Raw genomic sequence first — 24,675 nt, forward strand, 5'->3', positions numbered from 1 at the left:
TAAAAAGTTTTTCCTCTTGAAATTATATTGCTGATTATATTCTTGAGTGTCAATGCATGATAATTTTGTCATTAGCTTTTAAAGCAAATAAGATGCATATATTTTTATATATATAAGAGCATAAAACATATCAACTTGTTGATCATCTTTTCTTGCTAATATTTTCATGTTTAGAAATGCATTTTATATGTGCTTGATAAAGACTTAGGTTCACAAAGGATAAATATTGCATTGAAATTACATTAAAAAAATAACTTGGATTAACAGTGTAAATATTTAATTGGCCATTTAAAAATTTTCACTTCTGACTACAATATAGTGATACTTAAAACAGTGACTAGAACATGTAGAATGAAAGGATGTCCAAACAGTAAAGCTGGTCAATTCTGACTACATATCCTTAATGAAATTTCAGTTCTGTTTTTCAATGGTGGAAACCAAAAGTTTTTATGTTTTTAAGAATGTTCTTACACACAGCCAACCTCTTAACAGCATTGGTTTTACCTAAAAAGTTTTATGTTATTTCCACAAATTTCATATATTGATAAATTTTGCTGCTTTATTACAGGGCACAGAATATGTTACAATAGAAGGAAAACAGCCAACCGTAGGAATGGTTCTCAGATTGATTACTACAAATGTAAGTCAGACTGTCCCTATAGCATATTGAAACATTATTAGGAATGATAATTAGAAGTAGAAGATAGGATATTTTCAGTTTTCTTCTTTTAACATTGTATTTGGTAAAATGATTTGTTCTTTTAACATTGTATTTGGTAAAATGGTTATGTTCTTTTAATAATTGTATATGGTAAAATATGAACTTTGTCTCACAGTTAGGTATCTGAACCATGTATAAAATATCTTATACATATGATACAGATTCATATGTTGATACGTGACACAGATGTCAATAAGACATCAACCAATCAACTCAAGCAAACCAAAAATAGATATCTTAATGCAAGTTTTATTTTTCCATGATACACATATCTTTTCTACGTATATTTGTTCTACCGAAAAGAAGTTCCAGTGGAAACTTTATTATAAACAATGTCATAATAACTGTACCTGATGGAACAAATATTCTATACTATTTATTCCGTTAGGAACATCTACTGTAATATTTATTCCTGTGGAAATAATATTCCAGAATATATTTTCCTTTTGGAACTTATATTATGAAGGAACTTCTATTCCGTGACAACATTATTCCGTGATACACATATCTAATCATCCATACCCTTAACTCTTGATCACTATTAAAATGGATATGCATTTATGAGTGACTATATATATAATCAATTGATTGCTAGTTTGTAGTAAATTTTGTGAGTTTATCTTCAGAACAAGGATAACTTTAATGTTAAATGAATATACCTCACTTTGTACTAAAGGTGTGATTTGAACATTTTAACTGACAAGGTAACAAACAGTTCACAGGAAGACCTGTTACTATACTTAAACTTTTTACTCTAACTTCAGATGGAATATCCATATCCCTTAATGAAAATAGTTACTAAATTAGGGAGAAAAGAAGCAAATACAATTTTTAATTACAGTAAGGAAAATAACTCTGGGTGTTTTTTTTCAAAATGTTTTGCATTTAATTCCTTTTGTTTATAAGTTTAAGAATAAGAACATCAATTTGAAAGTATTTAAATTTGTTTATTTCCAGAATCCAGATAGCATGGTGTCAACCAGTAATGTAGACAATCTACCAGAACTGAACCTGTTCCCAGAACCTCAGGGATACTATCGTACAGCTAGTCCAGATATCATGTTAATAACACATACAGATGATCCAACCAATACAACCATGCAGGACTATTCACAGGATATCACTGTTGATTCCCAGGTACTTATGGAACCAGTCAGGGAACCAGTGGGACCTGCTTATTATCTACAGAAGAAAGTCAAAAGACCAATGTCGGTAAGATTTGGTACTAACAATATATACAACACAATATTTGATATTATTTATAGTCATATTTCATTTTATAGTCAAATTTATAGTCAAATGTCATTTATAGTCAAATTTATAGTCAAATTTATAGTCAAATGTCATTTTATAGTCAAATTTATAGTCAAATGTCATTTATAGTAAAATTTATAGTCAAATTTCATTTTGTAGTCAAATTTATAGTCAAATTTTATTTTATAGTCAAATTTATAGTCAAATTTTATTTTATAGTCAAATTTCATTTTATAGTCAAATTTAGATGTTAAACGAAAAACCATATATAATATACTGGTATTTTAATTTTTATATTTTTTACAACACAATTTGCACTGAGATTGTTCTTTTAATAGTTAGATAGTCAATAATGCACAAGCACTAAGAATTATTTCACAATATATTAGTTTTAAACAACATTTTCAACAGTGCACAAATGAAGAATATACAACAGCTATATAGATATTTGTAAACAGGAAAAAATTGTATCATTTATCTCACTGGACCTACAAAAATGATTAAGGCCTTGATTTTTGAACAGCCACCTACGATGTATAGAGTATACGATTTACCGGTAGATAGATATGATGAAAAACAGGTATTTTATGGAATTTATGCTAGTTTGCATGCTAATCATCGACTTTAAGTCATTTTATAAACATTTTACCTAATAGAGTCTTTGTTCTTTGTTGCTTTGTGGTGAAATGTTTAATGTTTATGTCATTGAGTTAATAGAGGTATGTGTTAAAAATTAACCTTTTGACCTTCTTTTGTTCTTTTTGGTATTTTTTAATAAATTGATTAATAGTGATCACTTCATATTTATTATAGTGAGGTTAAATTCAGTGTTACTCATGAAAATAGATCATGAAAAGTGTTTCAGATGCATGAAATGATTCATTCAGATTTTGCAATAAAGAGAAAAAAATCACTAAATAATTCAATGAATGGTGACAATTTTTATATAAATTTAGATAAAAGATATCACAGATACATACAAGTCTTCTTCATATCTTAAATTACATCAAGAATGTTTCTTTTTCATTGTGAACTTTCCATTTCTGTATACCAACATACAGCAGTGCTGGTATATATAGCATATGGAATAGATAATGAAATATTCTAAGGCTTGCTGTTCTACTTGACAGAGGGGGGAGTGAGGGGGTGAGTGGTGGATATGAAATAAATATTCTTAGAAAAAAAAGGAAGTCATACCTACAAACGTTTTATCGACACCATTATCATTTATTTGACCAGCATGCAATATCTGTGTCGCAGATGGACACAAAAATTATCAACCTGTCAAAGCCAAAATTTCCTGCTCTTGATTTCTTTTATTTCTTTTCCCACTTTATTAAAGAATTTTAACATTTGCAAAACATTAAGTAGGACCAGTAAAACAAAAACTGCTCACCTTTCTGGAGTTCATCCCTAGTTTTTTTGGCGTTGCTCAATCTTCGGTTTTCTGTATATTGTTGTGTAGACTGTTGTCTTTTTGTGCTTTTTGTTGCCATGGTGTTTTTCTGTTTTTGATTTGAGATAACCACTTGCTATCTTCTGTTCATTTCTGTATCAACTTACCAGTACTTGGTTATTAGTTTAGCTGTAATATGAAGTCAAGGTAAATCACTGTCAAATTTTATCTTGATTCTCTCTCTCTCTCTTTATTTTTAATTTTTTTTCTGTCACTTGTTATTTTCTGTCAATATTATTTCCCTTCTTCTGGTAGGTTTATGGCTGTCTTTCAATATTTAATAGGTATTTGTATCATGCTTAGTAGATATATTCTTTAAAAAAGTATATTTATATGGACTGGCTCTTGTTTTTTATTAATTTTTTACTAAGATTAGTTTGTTCCCTGAAAGCAATGATAAAATGAAAGAACTATAAACACCATTATATGAAAAATACATTTTTAATATGTTAAGAAGTAAATAACCAGCTGCATCAGAGAAAACATCAGAACCAGATTTAGGGGGGGGGGGGGCAGGGGAAAAAAACTTGTTGCTTATATAGGGAATCACTGAAGCGTGACTGGAGCGGGCTTGATCCTCTTGGGTCAGTCAGTGGGCCCCGCTTATGAAAATTTCTGGATCCGCCACTGAACATGTACAATGAAATGATGATTAGACTTGGAATAAATATAACAAATTCCATCAAAAAAAATTAGTCTCAAGTTAGAAAAATATGTGGCTAGAACAATTTTACAAATAGTTTATAATTAAAGATAACATGCATTTTATTGAACTGGTTGCAAATGAGTCACATCTCCAAAATGTTTCTAAAAACTTAAGTTTGCTGTATTTCTATTACTTTAATTCAAAGTGAGTGTCATATGTCCATAAATTCCCAGTCTGCAGTGCCATAATTTTTTAAATATTGATAATTATAAAAAGTAATTATTAAACTATAATATCGTTCTTATAAAGAGTATACTTTAAAGAAGAATTGAAATGGTTATGTCATTTTAGATAAATATTTGTCTCTTGTTTTATTAGAGTATTTTAATATCTGTTTCAAAGCTGTATTTTAATATCTGTGTCTTAGCTTAAACAATTTCAGTTTATTATGTTTGTAACTTTCCTTTGTATAAACTAGGACTATAATCCTAGATATAAACAAAATGTTTAAGATAACCTAATTTCTTTGTATTCTTTTTATTGATTTTTAAGAATAAAAGAATTTAATATCATTAACCTAATTCAAACTATACAATAGAAGTTCTTCAAATTAATCAGTCTCAAAAATGCACTATTTAACTTAATCCCACAATAGTTTTCACAGCGGGAAAATTCAAACAATTTCTTATACAATTTAAATAACTTCAATAGAAATCTTTAAATTATTGATCCAATCAAAATTCACCTTACAACTACCTGTTGAACTTCAAGTGTAAACAAGTCCTGGTTACTAAGATGTACAATGTAAACAATATTATTTGAGTATACCTGTATATTAAAATCTTAACTTTATTGATTTTCTTACCTGATCTAATTGGTTGTGCCTATCATCATGAAATATTCATTTAAAAAACAATAGACTTACCATATCATGTATTGTTCTGGTCATGAAAAGTTAATATAGCATGGAGTATATACTTTAATTGAGGAGATTTACGATTCTATTTTAATGAAAGGGAATACACATTATTTGACATGGAATTTAAAAGGTGACAAAGTCGGAATATATTATGTGATATTGTGTTAGGTCATCAAAGTATATTTACCTATAGCATTTGATTACATGCCAAGTTGAAATTATAGACAGAAAAGTTTTATAATACTGATTTGATTTACTGGATAAAGAAATATCTAGGACAGTTTTAAAAGCAGTTGAATTTTTTAAAAGAATTCAAAATGGCTACAATGTATTATAGACCTTATACTACAGAGGTGAGTGTTATATCTTGTCATGTGGGATAATTTGGAGATATTTTAAACTTGTATCTTCTTGACAATATATGTTTCAATTATAAGGAATGGGAATTTTCTTTTGAATGTGTTCATATAATTTAGAAAAAAATGTAATACAGCTTAAACATTCCGTCAAAATATTCAAGAAATTGGTTTCTTAGATTTAATTCATATGAACAAAATAATTGAAATCAAGTTTTGTAGAAAAAGATGGTTAGCAGTGTATTTCTTAACACCATGAGATATGAAATGTGATATTGGTTTTTTTAGCAGTTTGCACTGGTGTTTTATTGTTGTATTGTGTATGTCTTTAAATATGTCTTTATAAGCACATTATAGTCAGTCATTTAATAATAGAATGCAGAAATGAATATGGATTATTTCATTATATATTAATACTTATTTTAAAATATATGTACCCCTCCCAGTTTGAATTAAAGTTAAAAATTGACATTTCACTGAAAATGCTTAGTAATTTTTCACACTTGAAATGTGCTTTATCAATCATTTGTTGGTTTATTCATGGTCTTGCCTGCAATAATATTATATGGTGCAGCAAATGTTATCAAATAACTAAAATTTAAAGTTAGAATAAAAAGAAAATAAAAAAATGTTTAAAACTTTTTGATTAATTTCTTGTAGATTTTTAATGCCTCACATGTTTGTGCTCTTGGATCTTATATATATCATTTTACAAAATCAAACGTTTAGTCTGCAAGATTAACAAGGTATAATACCTTTGTTCCAGAATTTATTTTTTAAGACCAATATTGAATTTATTTTAGCCCATCAAAGATGGAGAGATGCCACCATATGAAGCTGTTGAAACTGTTTTGCCAGAATACCAGTACATATTTGTGGACCCAAATAGTCAGACTGGACAAAGAACAACCCAAACCCAGAGCCCAACAGTTAGAGTCAGACATCAACCCCCAGCAGACACTGTAATGCCTGGGGCCTATGGAACCTCCATAAGTGAAAGGTATCGACTGAAACATCTATAAATTATATTTTGTTTTAAACATTTTAGTCAAAGAAATTTGTTTTTCATAGTAAATTTTTAATTTAGATATCTTATTCAGAGATTCTAATTCAGTTTAGCACATATTTCTATGCTTCCCATCTTTAAATTAAATTGTTAGCATGGGTGTTTCAAATGTGAATACTTACTATGCATCAGATTCACATGATATACAGAAAATGCATGGTTCATGTATAAAAAGTAATTTCTTTAATTTTCAGGTTATTATTAACAAAGAACCAAAATATTAGAAATTTTACATTGATTATGGAAACTCAATACTTACCCTCGTTTCCAAAGACACAGAAAAAGCATTTTTAAAAATAAGGAGTATGCTGGATCTTGACAAAAATTTGTTACAAATAGCTTTCTTAAAATACAGACAGGTGCCAAAATCTATTTTAAGTTTCATATTTTTGAAAGAAACACAAGTTTCTCTTATCATGTCAATTTTAAACAATAAAAGGTGAAACACATTTTTCTTTTTTTCTTCTTCAAATAATGGAATTCTGGCAATGACAGTATGCAGAAAAAACTTTTTCATTTATAAAACTTTTTTTTTAATTTTGTATTTACCTCCATAAAATAAATGAAGGAAAGCTCGAACAAAAAGTAATTAAGGTGTGATGGGCATGTCTAGCTTCCATTATGCAATTGTATTGATAAATACTGCTTAGTTAATGCAACCATGTTTTAAGGACGTAAAATATATTCTTTTCGCTTCTATCACCTGGAAATTTACAAGGAAAATTGTTGTTGCACGCTACTTGTAACTAAGTAAATTGGAAATTTGTAAAAGAAGCTGTATTGATTTGAAAGCTTTAGTCTTTTTCAGTAAGAAATGACTTTTATCTTTTGTTTACATGCAAGGCAATTAATTTCTTTCTAAAACGGCCATAGTTCTTGTGATTAGAAAAACAGATGTGTAAATAAAAAAAAAGTGTAATAGTGCAGTGCACAATACTGAAAAGAATTTGATAAACTGATACAGTGAAAGTGATTTGAGGGTTAAGAACTTTTTAATTTTTAGGCTCCACACTGTCCAGCATGTAGGCAAAACAATTTAAAACTTTGTATTAATCTGTTTACTGTGGATTCATTTATTTTCGTGGGTACCAATTTTCGTGGATTGTGGAAAACTTACATATTCGTGGATATTTAATTTCGTGGTTTTGGCAAAATCTACAATCATTCCTTTAGAAAATATGTAATTCGTTGAAAATTTGAGTTCATGGTTCTCTTGTTCCCACGAAATCCACGAAAATTGGTATCCAATGAATATTAATGAATCCACAGTATTTACAGTGTTAAGGTTAAGTTGTTGATAAAAAAATCCAAGCAAAATGACCAATTGATGTTAATAACTATAAAATATCTCAAGATTGAAAATAAAGACGTAGGGCCAAGTTGAACCAAATGTTAAATTAACCTTGTATCAGAAGTTAAGTTGGATTCACAAATGGGTCTTGGCATAAGTTCACTTGAATAAGAGATCTATTTACAATCAGTAAACTTGTTTACCATATCAATCACAAGTACTGGTAATTAATTTTGTGTAACTAGGAAACTTGACCCGATGGACAATCAAAGGTTAGATAGCCATTGATTCTATAAAAGGTGCTTTTAATACAGTAGATTTATGTTCAAATATTCAACAAGTATAATTGCTATATTTCACCCTAGTGAATACTTTAATTTGATCTTATTACAGACATCGAAGACCACCAGATGATTTAGATAAGACATCATTATCTGTTATGGATCATCAAATGAGAGAATTGGAAAATTATAGATCGGCCGTTCATAAAATGGGCCAAGATATCTTAGCTCTCAGGGCACAGATACAAGAGCTTGAGGCAAATAACAGCCAGTTACGTAGGGATTTAGCAAATTATAACGACGCAAGTAAACTGATGATTGAATCGGCAGAACTTGATGGCATGACCAAGCCAGAAATCATGTCAAGATATGGTTAGTAACTGATCATTATTTTATGAAGCTAATGCTCTCTCGAACATATAAAACAAGATAAATTTATAGGTGATGTAATAAAAAAAGTCAATAAAGTCAATAAAGTCAATAAAATCGACATTAAATGTTAGTTTGATTGGAACGATAATGGCTTTATAATAGAAATAATGGTTGTTTCTGCCTGCTCCTATGTCTTTATATCAATTATTTTTAAATAAAGTTAATTGTTGTAGATATTTTATATCAACAATATGTCTTTATTTTAGCTGGATTGAAACAAACATTACACTCACAGACAAATGATGTGAAAGCTTATAAAATGAAAGTGCAAGCTCTGCAGAATGAACTTATCAAGGTTTGTATGAGTTATCTCCCTTAATATGGAAGATGATTTTAAAAACAATTATCAATGCAATGATTTTGAACTTTATGACAGTCTACATTTTTTGTGGTCTTTTTAGTTTGTTTTTTTAATACCTTACCTAATTCTAAGTAAGCTGACTTTTGGACTAAGGTAGAAGATACCGAGATATTTAAGCTATTGATTTTCCAATATGTTAATGTGGATTAATTGTCTTGTGTTATGTCTCTCGACCATTTTCCAATATGTTAATGTGGATTAATTGTCTTGTGTTATGTCTCTCGACCATTTTCCAATATGTTAATGTGGATTAATTGTCTTGTGTTATGTCTCTCGACCATTTTCCAATATGTTAATGTGGATTAATTGTCTTGTGTTATGTCTCTCTACCATTTTCTGCTTTAATCTATACCACCCTTTCTCTTTTAAAAATAAAACTTTATAGTAGGTTTAATTAAACCACCAGTCTTACATATCTTCATTTTTTAATGATTATCTTCAGATTAAGTTTAAGGTGTTACCCAACACTTTCACTAAAATCAATTTGGCTCGTTTAATTTTCAAAAAATTTTGGCAAAGCAATCATTTTGACCCTTTGAGAAAAATTATAAAAATTTTCAAAAAATTGTACCAACCGTTTAATCAGAAAAGATACACTGGTTATATAGCACTTTGACGAACACTCATTTTGATAATTGAGAAGCTTGATATTCCCTTAACAACACAACGTCATTAAAACTGCTGATTTTACAGAGTTATCTCCCTGTAGTGTTAGGTACCACCTTAATATCTTTCTACAGCTAGATCCTAGAAACAAAAAAAAGCAAAAAATAACCAGCTGCTTCTGGGATTAGATTAGTGTTTGATTTATGGCTTGATAAACTTTTTGTTTGGCATATCTATTGCACTCTGCACCATAGATGGTTCAAAATATAACTACATCTTGAATATGATATATGGATGATGTACAAAAGACTCATTTAAAAAAGAAAATTCCCAATGAAATTTGCTGTCACACGCCCAATTGTAGATTTTTAAAACATTTAGTTTATCTCCTATTGACCTGTCATAGAAAATCTACCAGATCCAATTGTAATTTTACAAGCCTGAATTATAAAAATCACTTCAACTTTTTTTGTAGAAAAATGATGCCCAGAAGAACTATTTACATATGACACACCAGTTTAACAAACAGAAAGAACAGTTACTGAGAATGCAGGAGAAAAGTGCAAAATGGAAGAAAGTAGAAGAAACTTGTCGTTCACAAGAAAAAGTTATAGAAAAGATGGAAAAGGTTTTAGAAAGACAACATAAAGATAGATCCAAAAATCAGAAAGGTATGAAGAAGTTTTTTTTATTAGATACAAAAATTGAAAAAGCAAATGACTTTATTAGCTGTTTGTCTGAATGTTTGTAAATTAATGATGAATTATGTGTTTAGGTATAACAAAGACAAAAAGTTTTTGTTTATATGCAGTGCAGAAACTTTTGAGCAATTTTGCAGTACTGATAAATTATATAACAGACTTGCTATTTCACTTTACTTTACTTTTTAAGGTTTTGAATTTATTTGAAATAAATGATAGGCATGCAGACTTTTTTATATAGCAGTTGTGATTATAAATTTTGTCTGATTTCAGATCATGCTGGTCAGGAAGCTAATGAAGCCCTTTTACAAGAAAATAAACATTTACGTACACAGATAGAGGATCTTAAAGTAAGTTGAATTAAATGGTACCAATAACATTTAGGACCCTCTTAGAGGCTGAGTGGCATATGCTTCATCCTTCCATAATTCCAATTTATAACAGTTTATAGGTTGCAGAGCTTATCTTTGGTATATCAGTACTTCACAGTGGTTTCAGTAAAAAGATGACAATTTTCTTTTTGGTATAATTCATATGCATGACTCATGGAGAAAGTCTAAAAAAAGTACTTTAAAGTGAAGCACACTCTGGCAATCACCAATATGGTCTATCCCATCCACAATCTAACTATAATCATTTTTCAAAGTTTCTTGTAGATCAAATGTTATATATAAAAGAGGGACCGAAGATACCAAAGGGAGAGTCAAACTCAGAAATCTCAGCTACACTCTTTGCACGTTAAAAACCCTTGCACCAACTCTTTTGAGGGGTCTGTAGGTGGTCTGTTGCAAGGCAAAATTTCTGTCCCTATCCAAGATACTCTCATTTTCCAGTGGCAGTCCAAATTTTTCCCGACCATCATCCCAGATGGCCTCTATCGTATCAACCTACCTATTGTATTACTTGTGAATTTGTTCTCGTCCTGAATATGCATGAAATATTTGCCACTGGACGTTAAGCAACCAACAATCAATCAATCAATCAGAAATCTAACACAAACTGACAACACCATGGCTAAAAATGAAAAAGACAAAAGACAAACAATAGTACACCTGACACAACATAGAAAACAAAAGAATAAACAACACGAACCCCACCAAAAACTAGGGGTGATCTCAGGTGCTCCGGAAGGGTAAGCAGATCCTGCACCACATGTGGCACCCATTGTGTAACCTGTATTGCAATAACAAGATGTAACTGAAAGACATAAGGAAAGAGGAACTCTATATCATTCTACAACAATTGTCTTAAAGTTTCTTTGTTTTTAGAATTTCTCTAAACAATTGTACTTATAAACAATTTTTTTCTTTTTTCTTTACAGGATCAGTTAAGAGGTGCTGGTACACAGACAAATACAGGAAATGATTCTGATAAATTTGAAATGTATCAAGCCTTGGAGAAGTCAGAAGCAAGGATTGCTTCCCTTGAAAGACAGGTAATTATATTTATTTTACCATTGAATCCAGTGAGATGTGACATATCTCCATAAAGACAAATGAATATACAAATTTTTCACCACGAAATTTAAGTATTGTTCCACATATTTTAGAATTAGATCCTAGAGATTTGAGAAAGGAAATTCTTGCAATATAAAATGATACTGAAGGAAAGACAACTCTACCACAAAAAAGAGGACATGCATTACACTGAAAATGAGAGTGCACTCAAATTCTCATGAAGAAAAAGCAGTTCTTGCTTAACTTATAAGTCATATTCACTGACATACATTTTCTATGAATGATGGTGAAATGAATATAAATAAATTACCTAATACGCAAAAGTTTTATCCTTTATAATATACAAATGTTTAATATTTTACAGTTAGCAGAAAATTCGCGAGCATGGGGTAAAGAGAGAGCTGATTTAATGATACGTCTCAATGAGGCAGAGAATGGATTTGGTAGAGCTAATGGAATGGTCTTACATGATTACCCTGTACATGTAAGTATTTCTATAAACATCAACATGACCAATATACCTGTTTTTCAAATATATCTTTTTTTAAAGTATTTATGAAGTGAAGTATCATTATTTAGGGAAATAAAAAATTCTTTCTTAATTTTCTCCTACAAAGGAAATGTCCTTCTATTGTTGCGATTTTTTTTCCTGAAATTTGCATTTACATGTAAAATACAATTTGAAGCAATTATTTTTGTTTTTGGCTAAAGCAGTTGACAAAGATCTTAAAATAGGGTTATTTAGATGTATTTACTGTTTTGCTCCAAATGTAAAATGTTTTAAAAATCCTTAAAGACAATATGGAAGACAGAATACAAAAAATTGATACTGAGGTTTGACAAATAAATGTTTAGAGAGCATCAGAAGGATTTACCTGGTATAGATCTTTTTGATTTTCTATTTTTTTTATCACTGTTTCATTTATTTCTCTCTCAAGGGTAATCTATCTACCAGAAGGAGAAGCAATGTTTTAGGAAAACTTATAATATAAATTGTGAGTTAATGAGCACACTTATAATATTTTTAGGATAGTCCATGAGCTGTGCTTGACTGTAACCCATTTGCAAATAAGCCTTACCTATAATATTCATTTAGTTTAGTAGTGTACCAGCAAAGTTGAACATTTATCACCATTTTATGTACAACTAACAAATTTATAAATTTGATGTAATTTGTCATTTTTTTTTAAATGATGACCTTTTAACTCTTTTTTAAAACATATACAACTCAAACGAAAATCATTAGATACACGTTTTATTTACAGTAAGGAAAGAAAATAAATTCTAAAACACTTCAAAATACTGTTTGTTGGTTTTAGATACCAGTATATAAAGATATATGTTCTGGCATTTCACCAGAAATATCAGCATAGAAATTATTGTGGTCATCAAAAGATTAGCACTAATACCATCCTAACCTTTTTATTAAGTCCTTTTTTAGCTGTTAACATTGCTGTATATATAGTTATGTATTTATAAATTAGATTGATTTTCAATATTGGTGCATAATACTACCAACTTCTTTTGTTCATTAAATTTATAGTTTTATCTTTTTTCATGGTGTAAGAGATTACACTTGATGTTATTTTTTTTCTTTTATAAAATCATAATTTACCTAGGTTAAGACTTCAGTTAATCAGAGTAGGTTTTTCATGTATTTTTAAAGTAAATCAAAATCTTCATATGTTTTTAGTAGTTGCATTACATTTTTACATGGTTACATGCTTAATTGATATTTTGTTTATTTATTTGCAGAATGACTCACTAAAGACTCATAGAAGAAATAGTCCCCGTTTAACCCCTCTATATCGGTAGTATATAAAGGACAGTTTAAAACATTTCCAGGAGCATTTAGACCTGTTGATCAGGATTTCATCCCAAAAGAGGTGCTCAACTTATCATAACTCATCATATTACTGTTGTACAGGAAGGACTAGTTGTGTCCAGTTCATTTATTAAAAAAACATGGCTTCCAGGATAAAGATATTGGTTCCACATGATTTTGTGTACAGCACTTTTTTACGAGCATTGAACAATTACTTCAAAGTGAAACATCATCTTTAAACAATGTCTATTTGCAGTGGCGGATCCAGGGGTTAGAGGTCCTTTTTTGACAATTAATGGTTTTGAATGGGGAAATGGTTGGAACACATCTCCTTTTATAAATGTCTGGTTCCACCCCTGATTTGTATTGTAAATGATGTTGGAAGTATGCAATAATTTAGATGTTAAAAGAAATCATACTCAGTAGATAGAAGATAGACAATATAAGAATTGGGAAAGCTAAAGATAAAACATGTAAACTTAAAATAGTTTAATAGTTTAATCTGTTTCAGATTTTGTTTTGTTTTTAAGAAATACAAACTATCCCTCATGAAAATGCATTTTCTTGTGAGAATTGATAGGATAATAATATATACCAGTATGCTGTATTAATTCTCGGCTTGAACACCATGTCTGAAGCTGTTGTAAATTGATCTTTATATTACGAGATATGTTAAACAAATGATGTACCAGTATTTCTCAGGGATATTAGGTACTTAGCTGGTAACCCAAATTTTAAAAGCCAAAAAACAGAAAAAAAACTTTTTTTTAAATATCTTTAAAATTTGAAAAAAAAATATTAGTTGTACATTTGTAATATTGAAGAAAAAGGAAATTTAAAATAATGTTGATTTGTAACCTTATAATATTCAATCTCTTTCAAAACTGAATTATTGTATTCCTAGAATAAAGTTGATCTTTGTTCTAAGTGACATTTCTAATTTCATCAAACAGATGACATATTAAGATATGGTATATAGTATATACCTTGGAATAATAATTTTATGAAAATTAGTATAGTGCTTTTTTTAGAAGCATATGTGATACATAAATAAAAATATGCTGCTCTTTCCAATCCAAAAATTTTACCAAGTAAAAATAATAAAGTCTTGCACATTTCAGCACAACTTTTGATTATTTTCAATTGAAAGATTTTTTGTGGAAGGAGATGCAGAATTGTAGATGACTATATTTACGATATATTTATTGTTATTTTGTTATATATTGAACTGTGATACACATAAGACTGTTAGATATTTATATTTTTGTTAAAATAAATTGATGATAATATATACTTAGTTATCGTGATCTTGGTGTAGTGGAAGGGGCATTAAGTATACCCTTGTATATAGATATAGGAAGACGTGGTGTGTGTGCCAATGAGACAACTCTTCATCCAAATAACAATTTAAAAAAAGTAACCCATTAAAGGTCAATGTACGGCCTTCAACACGAAGCCTTGGCTCACAACGAACAACACTATAAAGGGCCCGAAAGTTACTAGTGTAGAACCATTCAAACGGGAAAACCAACGTTCTTATCTATATAAAAAACAACTATATATCCAAATGAAGGTGACCTTTTTCTACATATATATCAGATTGATTGATTGATTGGTGTTTTAATGCCACATTCAGGGCTACTGACTCTTTTCTTGTGGTGGTCAGTCTTTATTGACAGAGGAAACCAGAGTGATTGGATAAAAAACCTTGATCTTTGGTAGGAAAACTGACAATCCTAGTTATTAAGATTGGATTCAAACACATGTCACATGCAGGATTGAAATTCACAACAGCTGGCTTTAAACTACTCAGCTTCCAACACTACTGTAATTTAAGAAAACATGACCTTATTAACATGATCCAATAAAATGAGGTCAAGGTCAGATAAACAAGACAAGAAATAAATGTACACCATACCATCATTCATTTCACCAAATATAGTTGACCTATTGCTTAAGTTTCTGTAAAACAGACTTAACCAAGAAAACTAAAAATTGACCAATGAACCATGAAAATTAGGTCAAGGTCAGATAAACATTACCATACCGACATGTACACCTTACAATTAATCTATACATTAAATATAGTTTACCTATTGCTTATAGTATCTAAGAAAAAAACATAACCATGAAAACTTAACATTGACCTATGAACCATGAAAATAAGCTTAAGGTCAATTGATACCTGTCAATACAACATGTACATCATAAAATGTTTCCATACACCAAATATAGTTGACCTTTTGCATGAAGTAGTAGAAAAACAGACCAAAACTCAAAAACTTTACTTTGACAATTGAACCATAAAAATGAGGTCAAGGTCAGATGACGCCTGCAAGTTGGACACATTCACCTTACAATCATTCCATACACCACATAGAGAAGACCTTTTGCTTATAGTATCTGATATATGGAGTTGACCACCAAAACTAAACCTTATTCACTAATTAATGAAATTAGATTGAGGTCAAATAAAAACTATCTGACAGGCATGATGACTTTGCAAGATATGCACATTCTAAATATAGTTATCCTATTACTCATGATAAGAAAGAAATAAACATTACACAATATCTTAACTTTTCTTTCAAGTTGACACTGAACCATGAAAATGAGGTCAAGGACAATAGACATATGACAAGATGGAAACTTTGTTACATAAGCCATATACGATGATGTGTGGATTTTTAAGTCCGGCTATCCTGTTGGATATTGCGGACTGTAGTAGCCTATTTTATAGACTGGAGTCTGTTGATCTTTTTGCCTTCATTTTACTCCGACTGCGTTGGTGTTGCTGGTACGGAGTATCTGGCCGTGTTGCTTGTATGGCTGATTTCATTGCCTCTTTGGATTCTTCATTGATGACTGGCAATGTGTGTGGTGGTGTGCGCAGTAGGTTTGGGTGGTCGATGTCGAAACTCATCTTCAAAGTCGATCCTACTGCACTTGCCCCTGTCATTGGTGGAGGTATAAAATACCAGGCGGTGGCAGGCCTTGTTGGGGTTGTAGGGACTGGTGACAATATCCCTATTGACTACAACCCCAACTGGTTCCCCCTTGTACTTCGTTGGTGTTAGTACAGGTCCAACAACACTGTCTCTTGTCTCTGTTTGTGTGGTGGTATGTTGGACTTTGTCAGCAGGTACCTCGGCTGTTTTTGTTGCCTTCCACTGGTCAAAGCACTTTTGCGTCTCTTCTCCTGGTGGAGGGTGGCTTACTCTTCAGGGCTGGCTTGGATTTACTAGAGGGTGCCTCTGGTTCCTTAGCCTTTGTCTTGGTCCTGGTGAGCTGTACAGACACCTGGTCAGAACTTGCGGAAAACTTCCAGGCAGGTTCTTTTCCAGTTAGCTTCATGGCTGCTAGTAAGGCATTCAAATCATCTGGAATTTCCATTATGTTTGTCCACGAAGGTTAGTGAGTTGTTTTCAGCTGTGTTCAGTACGAATACTTCAGCGCATATATATATTTACAGGCTTTATGTGACAAATGTTGTGTTCTCAATGATATAAAGTGTATTAATAGTTCACATGCATAACGAGACATGGAATACACTCAAATAATCAAGACAACTTGAAGTCAACAATAGACAGGTGTTTTTACAAATAGGCTATCAAGGATCGATCATCACAAAAAAAATGTGTAAAGATACATGTAACTCCCCCCCCCCCCCAAAAAAAAAAAACAACACCAAAAAACATAAAAACACCCCAAAAAAACAAGCAATTACAGGGTTCATAACTTGTGGCAGAGTCAAAGATTTTATAAGATTTCAACCCTCCCTTTTCAATCTTCATCTTTGGTCTTACAAAATGGAAAGTAAGGAACATAAAAGAAATTAGAAAAGATACTTATTCTGTAAAATTGATAGGATAGATTCACTCAAACCCTGTCACAAACAAACCAGTAAGTAACTTTGATGTATAAAGAATGCTGGCAGTTACTGAAAGCAAGACAAAGGGAATTAGCCTATTACTTTAATATTACTTTAGATCTGATTTCATACAGCAAAACTATTTTTTTAATCTCTAGTAATTTTTTTAACTTTTGCTGTACAGAAGTGGTTAGATATATAATGAAGTCCCTCAATTCACTCAAAAATAGGAAACTTAGCTGAAATCAAATTATCTTCTTAAAAGTTCACATTTATCTATACAAAGGAGATAACTTTAGTGCATTGTTATCTGCAATGCTCCAAATATTTTGTAAACAAAGGAAACTCAAATGCAGTTCAAGTTTCATTTTTTTTAAGCTTAGTTATTTTAATAAAATGTTTTTATAAACTGAAAAAGTCTTTATTCAAAATTTACTGATGGAAAATAATGAGATTCCTAATCAAAAACTGATGAAAACTTTTGATTTTTAATACATTTGAGATTAATTTCTTTACATGTACTTCACACAATTATTAATAAGAATCCTTTAAATTTCAATTTGTTGATTGAGATCCTTTGAGGTTTAAATATTTATTAGTTATAATCTTTTGATCGGTAATTATTAGTTGATTGAAATCTTTTGATCTCTAATTATTAATTGATTGATATCCTTTGATACCCAATGATTAGTCAATTGAAATTTTATTAATTGATTAAATTCCTTTGATCTCTAATTAACAAACCAACAATAAAAGGTGATTAGTCCTTTTATTCTATTTTTACATGTTTAAAGTAGTGAACACTTTTCTAAGTAAACATTAGCTTTCTATCAATAAACACAAGCCAACCTTAATTTTGAGTCAATATTTTAATTTAAAAAGGCAACTTTTACCCCAAAATTTCATAATCATTTCAACATCAGTTCTCCTCATACCTCACAATCACCACTACAACTATGGACTCCTCTACTATTTTGTCTTATGCCCAGAAGCTGAAGACTTTACTCACATCACATAAACAAGCAGTGTCCCAAATAAACTTACTAGGTAATATATTTACTAATTAAATGATGAAAGAAGTCATATTTAACTTTTTAACAAAGAAAAAACTATTTTGCAAAAATAATAGAAGGATACAGACATTATTATTTTAATTTTCAAATACTGTAATTCAAGCACATGAACTTTTCATATAATAATTATATCAAGAATAAAATATGATTAAGAATACTTTACTTTAGTTGTTATTTAACAATATTTTTTCTTGTTTACAGAAAGTAAGATCCAGCAGCTTGACCACTACTTGTTTACAGCAGACATCAATGGTGCCCATGGTTACAGTCTACGTCTGCAGACCCATAAGTCAACTACACTTGGTATCCGTAAAATGTACAACCTATACAGAGAGAAGAAATGGAACCAGATCCAAGAGTTATCTACCCTTATTATGAAGTCTGCCAACTCCACATCATCAGAGACTGACATCCAACCAGCCAGTCCATCCACAAGACAACTACTTGAGAATGACAGCACTGTCCAGTCCCTTACAGAAGACTTCTGTGTTTTTTCCAGAGACATTTAAACTGTGATTTTAATTTCTGAATTTGAAAGTGTCTGATGTTACTATAGCTCTGAAAGTGCTTCTAATATATTCTATATTTTTTATATTATTCATCTTGATACTTGTTTATGTATTTAGTGCTATTTTTAAAGCTATATTTGTCATTAATAAATTACATTATATCAAAATGTTTTGTTTGACTTCATTTATCATTAGATAATTCTAGACATCAACAAAACAAGAATTCATCAATAAAAAAACACTTATATTATGTTATACATATATTTATACAGAAATAATCCAATAAATGCAACCAATTCACTTAAGTTTCATGCAAATTGATTCAAATGTTTTTGAGTTATTGTTCAACATGACAGATGGACAGACAGACAGACAACAGTATACCATAATATTTCATGAAAAACAGGTGTACCAAAACAAACCAGGCGCTTCACAGGGCGCAGCTTTATATGACCACAGAGGTCGAACCCTGGACACAACATTTTTTTGCTCTTGAACAATATACTATGCTGTTGAATATTAACCCCCTATAAAAAAAAAATATAAGAAATTTCCTTTTAAATTTCTGAAATGAGAAAAGTTGTACCCCCTTTTTTTCACATCCCTCTTTCCCTTATTCCAAAAATTATTTCAATTCAAATCTCAAATGGAGTTCGCAACAATAACTACTCATTTAAATAAATCATACAAAATTAAAATATAAAATGACATACAGTCATGGTTAAAATTATTATTAATTAATAGTAACTTCTAAAAATAAATTTACATTGATCGATTGATTGTTGGTTGTTTAACGTAAATAAATTTACAGATCATCATCTCAAGACAATCATAATTTCTTCAATTTGCAAGGAGTGTAAGGGAGGTAATGGATTACCACCTTTACACTGATTTTAAATTGTTTCAATTGTCCTTAAACTAGAAAAAACATCGTTTTCCCCTAATTGCTAAAGGATATAATCTTTCCTTTGTAGAATGGAAACTTGTGGTATAATTTCAGAGAGATTTATTCACTTAAACATACGTTATTGACAGGTAACTACAAAAATGCTTATTTGGGCCCCTTTTTGGCCCCTTATTCCTAAACCATAATCCCCAAAATCAATCCCAAGCTTCCTTTTGTGGTATTGAACCTTCTTATTAAAATTCATAGAGATCCATTCACTTAAAATAAGTTATTATCCAGACAGCAAATGTGTTTTTGGATGACGCTGCCCACAATGACGACATCATACAATTAGATGATCTCAAAATTTTGTATAAAAACTGAGCAGCATTAATCTCAAACTCAAAATATTACTGTTTGAACCAAAAGAAAATGGAATCAACTTTTCTAATGATTGTCTTCCTAAATCACTTCCTATTTGGAATCGGATTTGAAACAAATGGCAGAAAAATAAAAGTCTTAATATAACATTACTTAGTTACTTATATGTAATTTAAGTATTGTTTATACAAACAGAAAAGTTATTTCAGTTTTCAAGTAATTAATTTTATGATAAAGATGCTGACATTATGGATGCAACTAATTAACATACACAGACCACTTGTTAACATTTGACACTTTGAAGTTACAACTGGAATCTCACTAGGAGGCACACTAATCTTGTCTTAATCAGATACATGTCACAAACAATCACTGTGGGAGAGGAAACAGAATATGATACCAGATCTCTTTAATACTGATTACACAATAATAGTATATTATTTGAGGGTCAGTAGGTCAGTCTCCTCCCCTGGATGTAAGATGTACCCAATCTGTGTGTAAAGCCAATTGCATGGTCTTTGTACAATCAGTTTCTTGGTTCATAGCAGCCTGACTAGTTGATGGAGTTTTACAGTGCTATTATTCAATTTATTCACTGGACTTCATCTGTTTTTTTAACTTTTACCATTATCATGTCACAATGTGGCTGCATTATTTTTCAACCGCTACCATACTAATTTTAGATATCTACTTCTTGCGATATGAACTATCTTGTTTATTTCACCTTTGGATCTTATTTACTTATACACAGCTGAGTTTATATTGTTTGCAAACTTGTGTAGTTTTTCATGTGAAGTTTATAACCATGTTACTGTGCTAGAGAGTATTATGTGATCGAGCAGGATCTATATATCATCAGATCCTTATATATTTGTGACCATACAGAGATTTCCATGAGTTTTATATATTGAAGTGGCTTTACATTCTACACAACTGTTCTAGGCAAGTATATTTGTTTGAACTTTTATTTCTTATATACAGATGTATGGTGTTTGGTGTTTTCTTTTCATTATTATTATCTGAAGGCAATTTAGAGATGAGCTTGAACAAATATTCACTTCTGTTATTTAAATATTATTCAGAAACAGCCACTTGGAATTTTACTTATCCTGATTTTTTTATTTTTTTATTTTTTGGATTAGTATATAGTGATCAATGTTTTATTTTATTTTTATTTCTTTTTTTTACATTATTTTTACTTGCTGTCTTCATATATATACCTGCCTTCATGCATTAATTCTGCAAATAATTATTTAGTAGTTTCATGATCTTAGATAGATAAGATATAAGATACTTTTAATATATTTTATTCAGTTTTTGAATTATTCTAAATAAGTCAAACTGTTATTTTCTTGTTATACAGTTTACATTTATAGAATTATTACATAAGTACAGCTTTTGATATTGCCTATTACTGACACCTTTCTTCATTTCTTATATTGCATATTTTACACTGAGGAAATGGAGACATAGACACATCCTGTATGCACTTTGGTTTCATCAGAATTACAACAAAGGATTAGACATTATCAACATGATCAAGTTCTTCTTTTTACTTTGGATGGCATCACAGCTTGACTTACTTGGCATGGATATACTTCCACTCTTGTTTTAAACTTTACATTTATTCAACTGTACCTCAGTCGTACCTACATATTATACAGAGCATGAACATTGACAGTATTCTTATCATATTCTACCAGCTTATGTGGTTTAAAGCACATTCAGCACTATACTTCTCACTTTTATCAAGTTCAGAAGGTTTTCAAACAGGATTACATTACAGACATGGCAGATATTTAACTTTGAAATGAGACTTAATGCATTTCAACATGGACATAAGTGTATATATCAGTTCCGTTATCTGTGTGGACATATTATTTCTCCAACCTTTCAATGAGATCATGTAGCACATTAGCTATTGACTAGAAGGCATTAGTACAGCCTCATCAGTGCCCGTGCAAACATTCCAGAAGTATGTTACTGATTGTGAACCAAAATTGTAAACCTATTCCGTAATTGTGATGTATCATAAAGGACAAACTACAGCCTCGTCAGTGCCCAAGCAGTCTAGAAGTATATTATATCGAACCTTATTGTAAACCTACTCCATAACTCGGGATGTAGCTATTCCAGCAATTTGAATTCTTAAAATTGGACAACATACACTTTTTAAATAGACAATTCTTTACATCTAAAATATATGTCAAAACCAAGGATCTTTACAGTTTTCCTATTTATTTAAGATATTATAGAGATTGTTTATATCGTCTTATTGATGTTAAAGATATTTATACTATGGGATATAGTGATATTTTCTGTTAAGTATAATGTATTTTAAACTTTTATTTACTCACATAATGATAAATTGCAGATGGAAGTATACATAGCTTTAATACTACATATACCCTAGAATCTAACAGAACTTTATAGCTGTGAAATTTGACACACCTCGTAAAAAATTATTAAATATATAACTGCATATAATAACATCGTATTCAATGATGAGAATTTTTTAGCCCGAAAGTATTATTTTATAATTGCCTTAACTGAACAGAGTGGCATTTTCTTCACAAATTTGTTTAGAAAATTTATCATGTTTGAATTATGGATTTATAGTTCTCATGCCTGTATGGTAATGTACTAGCACAGGGATATCCCCAAGCATACCTTGCATACAAACATCTACAAATGAGACGCCATGTCTCACTCTTCGTGGAGAATCCTCGCTCCACATTCCCTAAACTAGCAGATTGTTATACAGGCAGTTTCTCCCCCACTCTGATTGAAAACTGATTGCATTTCTTATAAGGTTCAAATCTTATCAACCATCTGGTGCAGCTGTTGCATTTCAGAAACTGATACTGACACACTCTATCATTGAAGCATTCTCATCATTGATATACTGAATATAATTTTTTATAGCATTCTCATCATTGAATATACTGAGTATCGTTTTTATAGCATTCTCATCATTGAATATACTGAGTATCATTTTTATAGCACTCTAATCATGGAATATAATGAATATCATTTTTATAGTATTCTCATCATTGAATATACTGAATATGGTAGTATAATCATGTTTGAATCTTTAAACATAAAATTTTTTGAATTAATCTTGTTTGGATACTGGATTGTATTTTTGTATAGCATTTTTTTTTTTTAAATTGGAATACATTTGTACTGGATATCATTTTTTATAACATTTTCAAATTTGGGATACTGAATTCTATGTTAATAGCATCACTTAATGTTTTGAATACTGGATACCTTTGTTTATAAAATTCTCATGTTTATTTCCTAACAGTATGCAGTTCTGTTAAGAAAATTTTATCATTAACTTCTAATCTTTAAATACTAAATATCATTAGTAATACATGTACATTGTAGTAACATTATTATGAATCAGTATGTAACATATATTTTCATTAATTTTTTTTTTTATTTTTCTCATGACTTTATTGAAGGTGAATAATCCAAACTCCTAAATCCTTGGGGGCACTCATATGTTTCCATCTGAGTTTTTGGACCTTAATGGAATTTTATCACTGGTCATTTCTAAAATTTCATTCATCCCCAAGCATTTCGGGGACAAATTTTATCAAATTTATTCCAGTGCCAGTTTGATAGACCCCTGCTACTTCACGAGTACATGGGCTATCCCCCAGGCAGACCCTTGCACTACCTGGCTGCCGATGAGACGCCTAGTCTCATCACCTAAGTGGAGAACCCTCGCTTCACATTCCCCGGCTGGCGCATTGTCGGGCAGGCAGGTTCTTCCTTACACTGAAGGTTGCAAGCTGACTTGCTCAGGCAGGAACTCAAAATTGCGTTTGTATGCTGAGTGTTTCTCAAGGGCCAAAATTAAATGATTTTTTAATAAATATTATTATTATTCTAACTGTCTTTCTGCTTTAAGCCAGTATGATTTGCTGAGACTATGTTTTGGTTTACACACAGAAACCCCTTTTATTTGCCTTGGTTGTAGTTTGTTTTGGAGCAGTTTATTTGGTCTTTTTGCTCATTTTAATGTGGGCTAGCTATTATATTGCAATGCTGACTTTATTGAGATTTGCTATATCAGGATCCCTCAACAGTTACACAAACAAAGATTACACAAACAAAAGATTACACAACCTAGGCCTCCTACTGAAACTACAGAAATAATATTTCCATATGAGACTACAAGAAATAATATTTCCATATGAGACCACAAGAAATATATAATAAGAGTTTACAAGAAAATACAATAGAACACTACAAGAAAATATAATACAAGACCACAAAAAAATACAATATGAGATAGCAGGATACAAACACCTTTGAAGTTTGTATAAATAGTTACTTATATGTAATTTAAGTATTGTTTATACAAACAGAAAAGTTATTTCAGTTTTCAAGTAATTAATTTTATGATAAAGATGCTGACATTATGGATGCAACTAATTAACATACACAGACCACTTGTTAACATTTGACACTTTGAAGTTACAACTGGAATCTCACTAGGAGGCACACTAATCTTGTCTTAATCAGATACATGTCACAAACAATCACTGTGGGAGAGGAAACAGAATATG

General features: G+C 30.4%; 1 protein-coding gene across 1 annotated transcript in view; it reads left to right on the plus strand.

The window, feature by feature from the left end:
* LOC134724864 (coiled-coil domain-containing protein 33-like) overlaps window positions 1–14,661 on the plus strand; it is a 33,003-nt gene extending 18,342 nt beyond the window's left edge. Inside the window, exons 12-22 of the mRNA XM_063588174.1 lie at window positions 569–640; window positions 1,679–1,933; window positions 2,499–2,555; window positions 6,156–6,352; window positions 8,103–8,362; window positions 8,629–8,717; window positions 9,865–10,060; window positions 10,364–10,440; window positions 11,412–11,525; window positions 11,912–12,031; window positions 13,303–14,661. Of these exons, the coding sequence (XP_063444244.1) occupies window positions 569–640; window positions 1,679–1,933; window positions 2,499–2,555; window positions 6,156–6,352; window positions 8,103–8,362; window positions 8,629–8,717; window positions 9,865–10,060; window positions 10,364–10,440; window positions 11,412–11,525; window positions 11,912–12,031; window positions 13,303–13,362 (1,497 nt within the window). The 3' untranslated portion in view covers window positions 13,363–14,661. The remainder of the gene's footprint in view (window positions 1–568; window positions 641–1,678; window positions 1,934–2,498; window positions 2,556–6,155; window positions 6,353–8,102; window positions 8,363–8,628; window positions 8,718–9,864; window positions 10,061–10,363; window positions 10,441–11,411; window positions 11,526–11,911; window positions 12,032–13,302) is intronic.
* Window positions 14,662–24,675: the final 10,014 nt, after the last annotated feature.

The sequence above is a fragment of the Mytilus trossulus genome, chromosome 7 (assembly GCF_036588685.1).
Source record: "Mytilus trossulus isolate FHL-02 chromosome 7, PNRI_Mtr1.1.1.hap1, whole genome shotgun sequence".
Classification (NCBI taxonomy): domain Eukaryota; kingdom Metazoa; phylum Mollusca; class Bivalvia; order Mytilida; family Mytilidae; genus Mytilus; species Mytilus trossulus.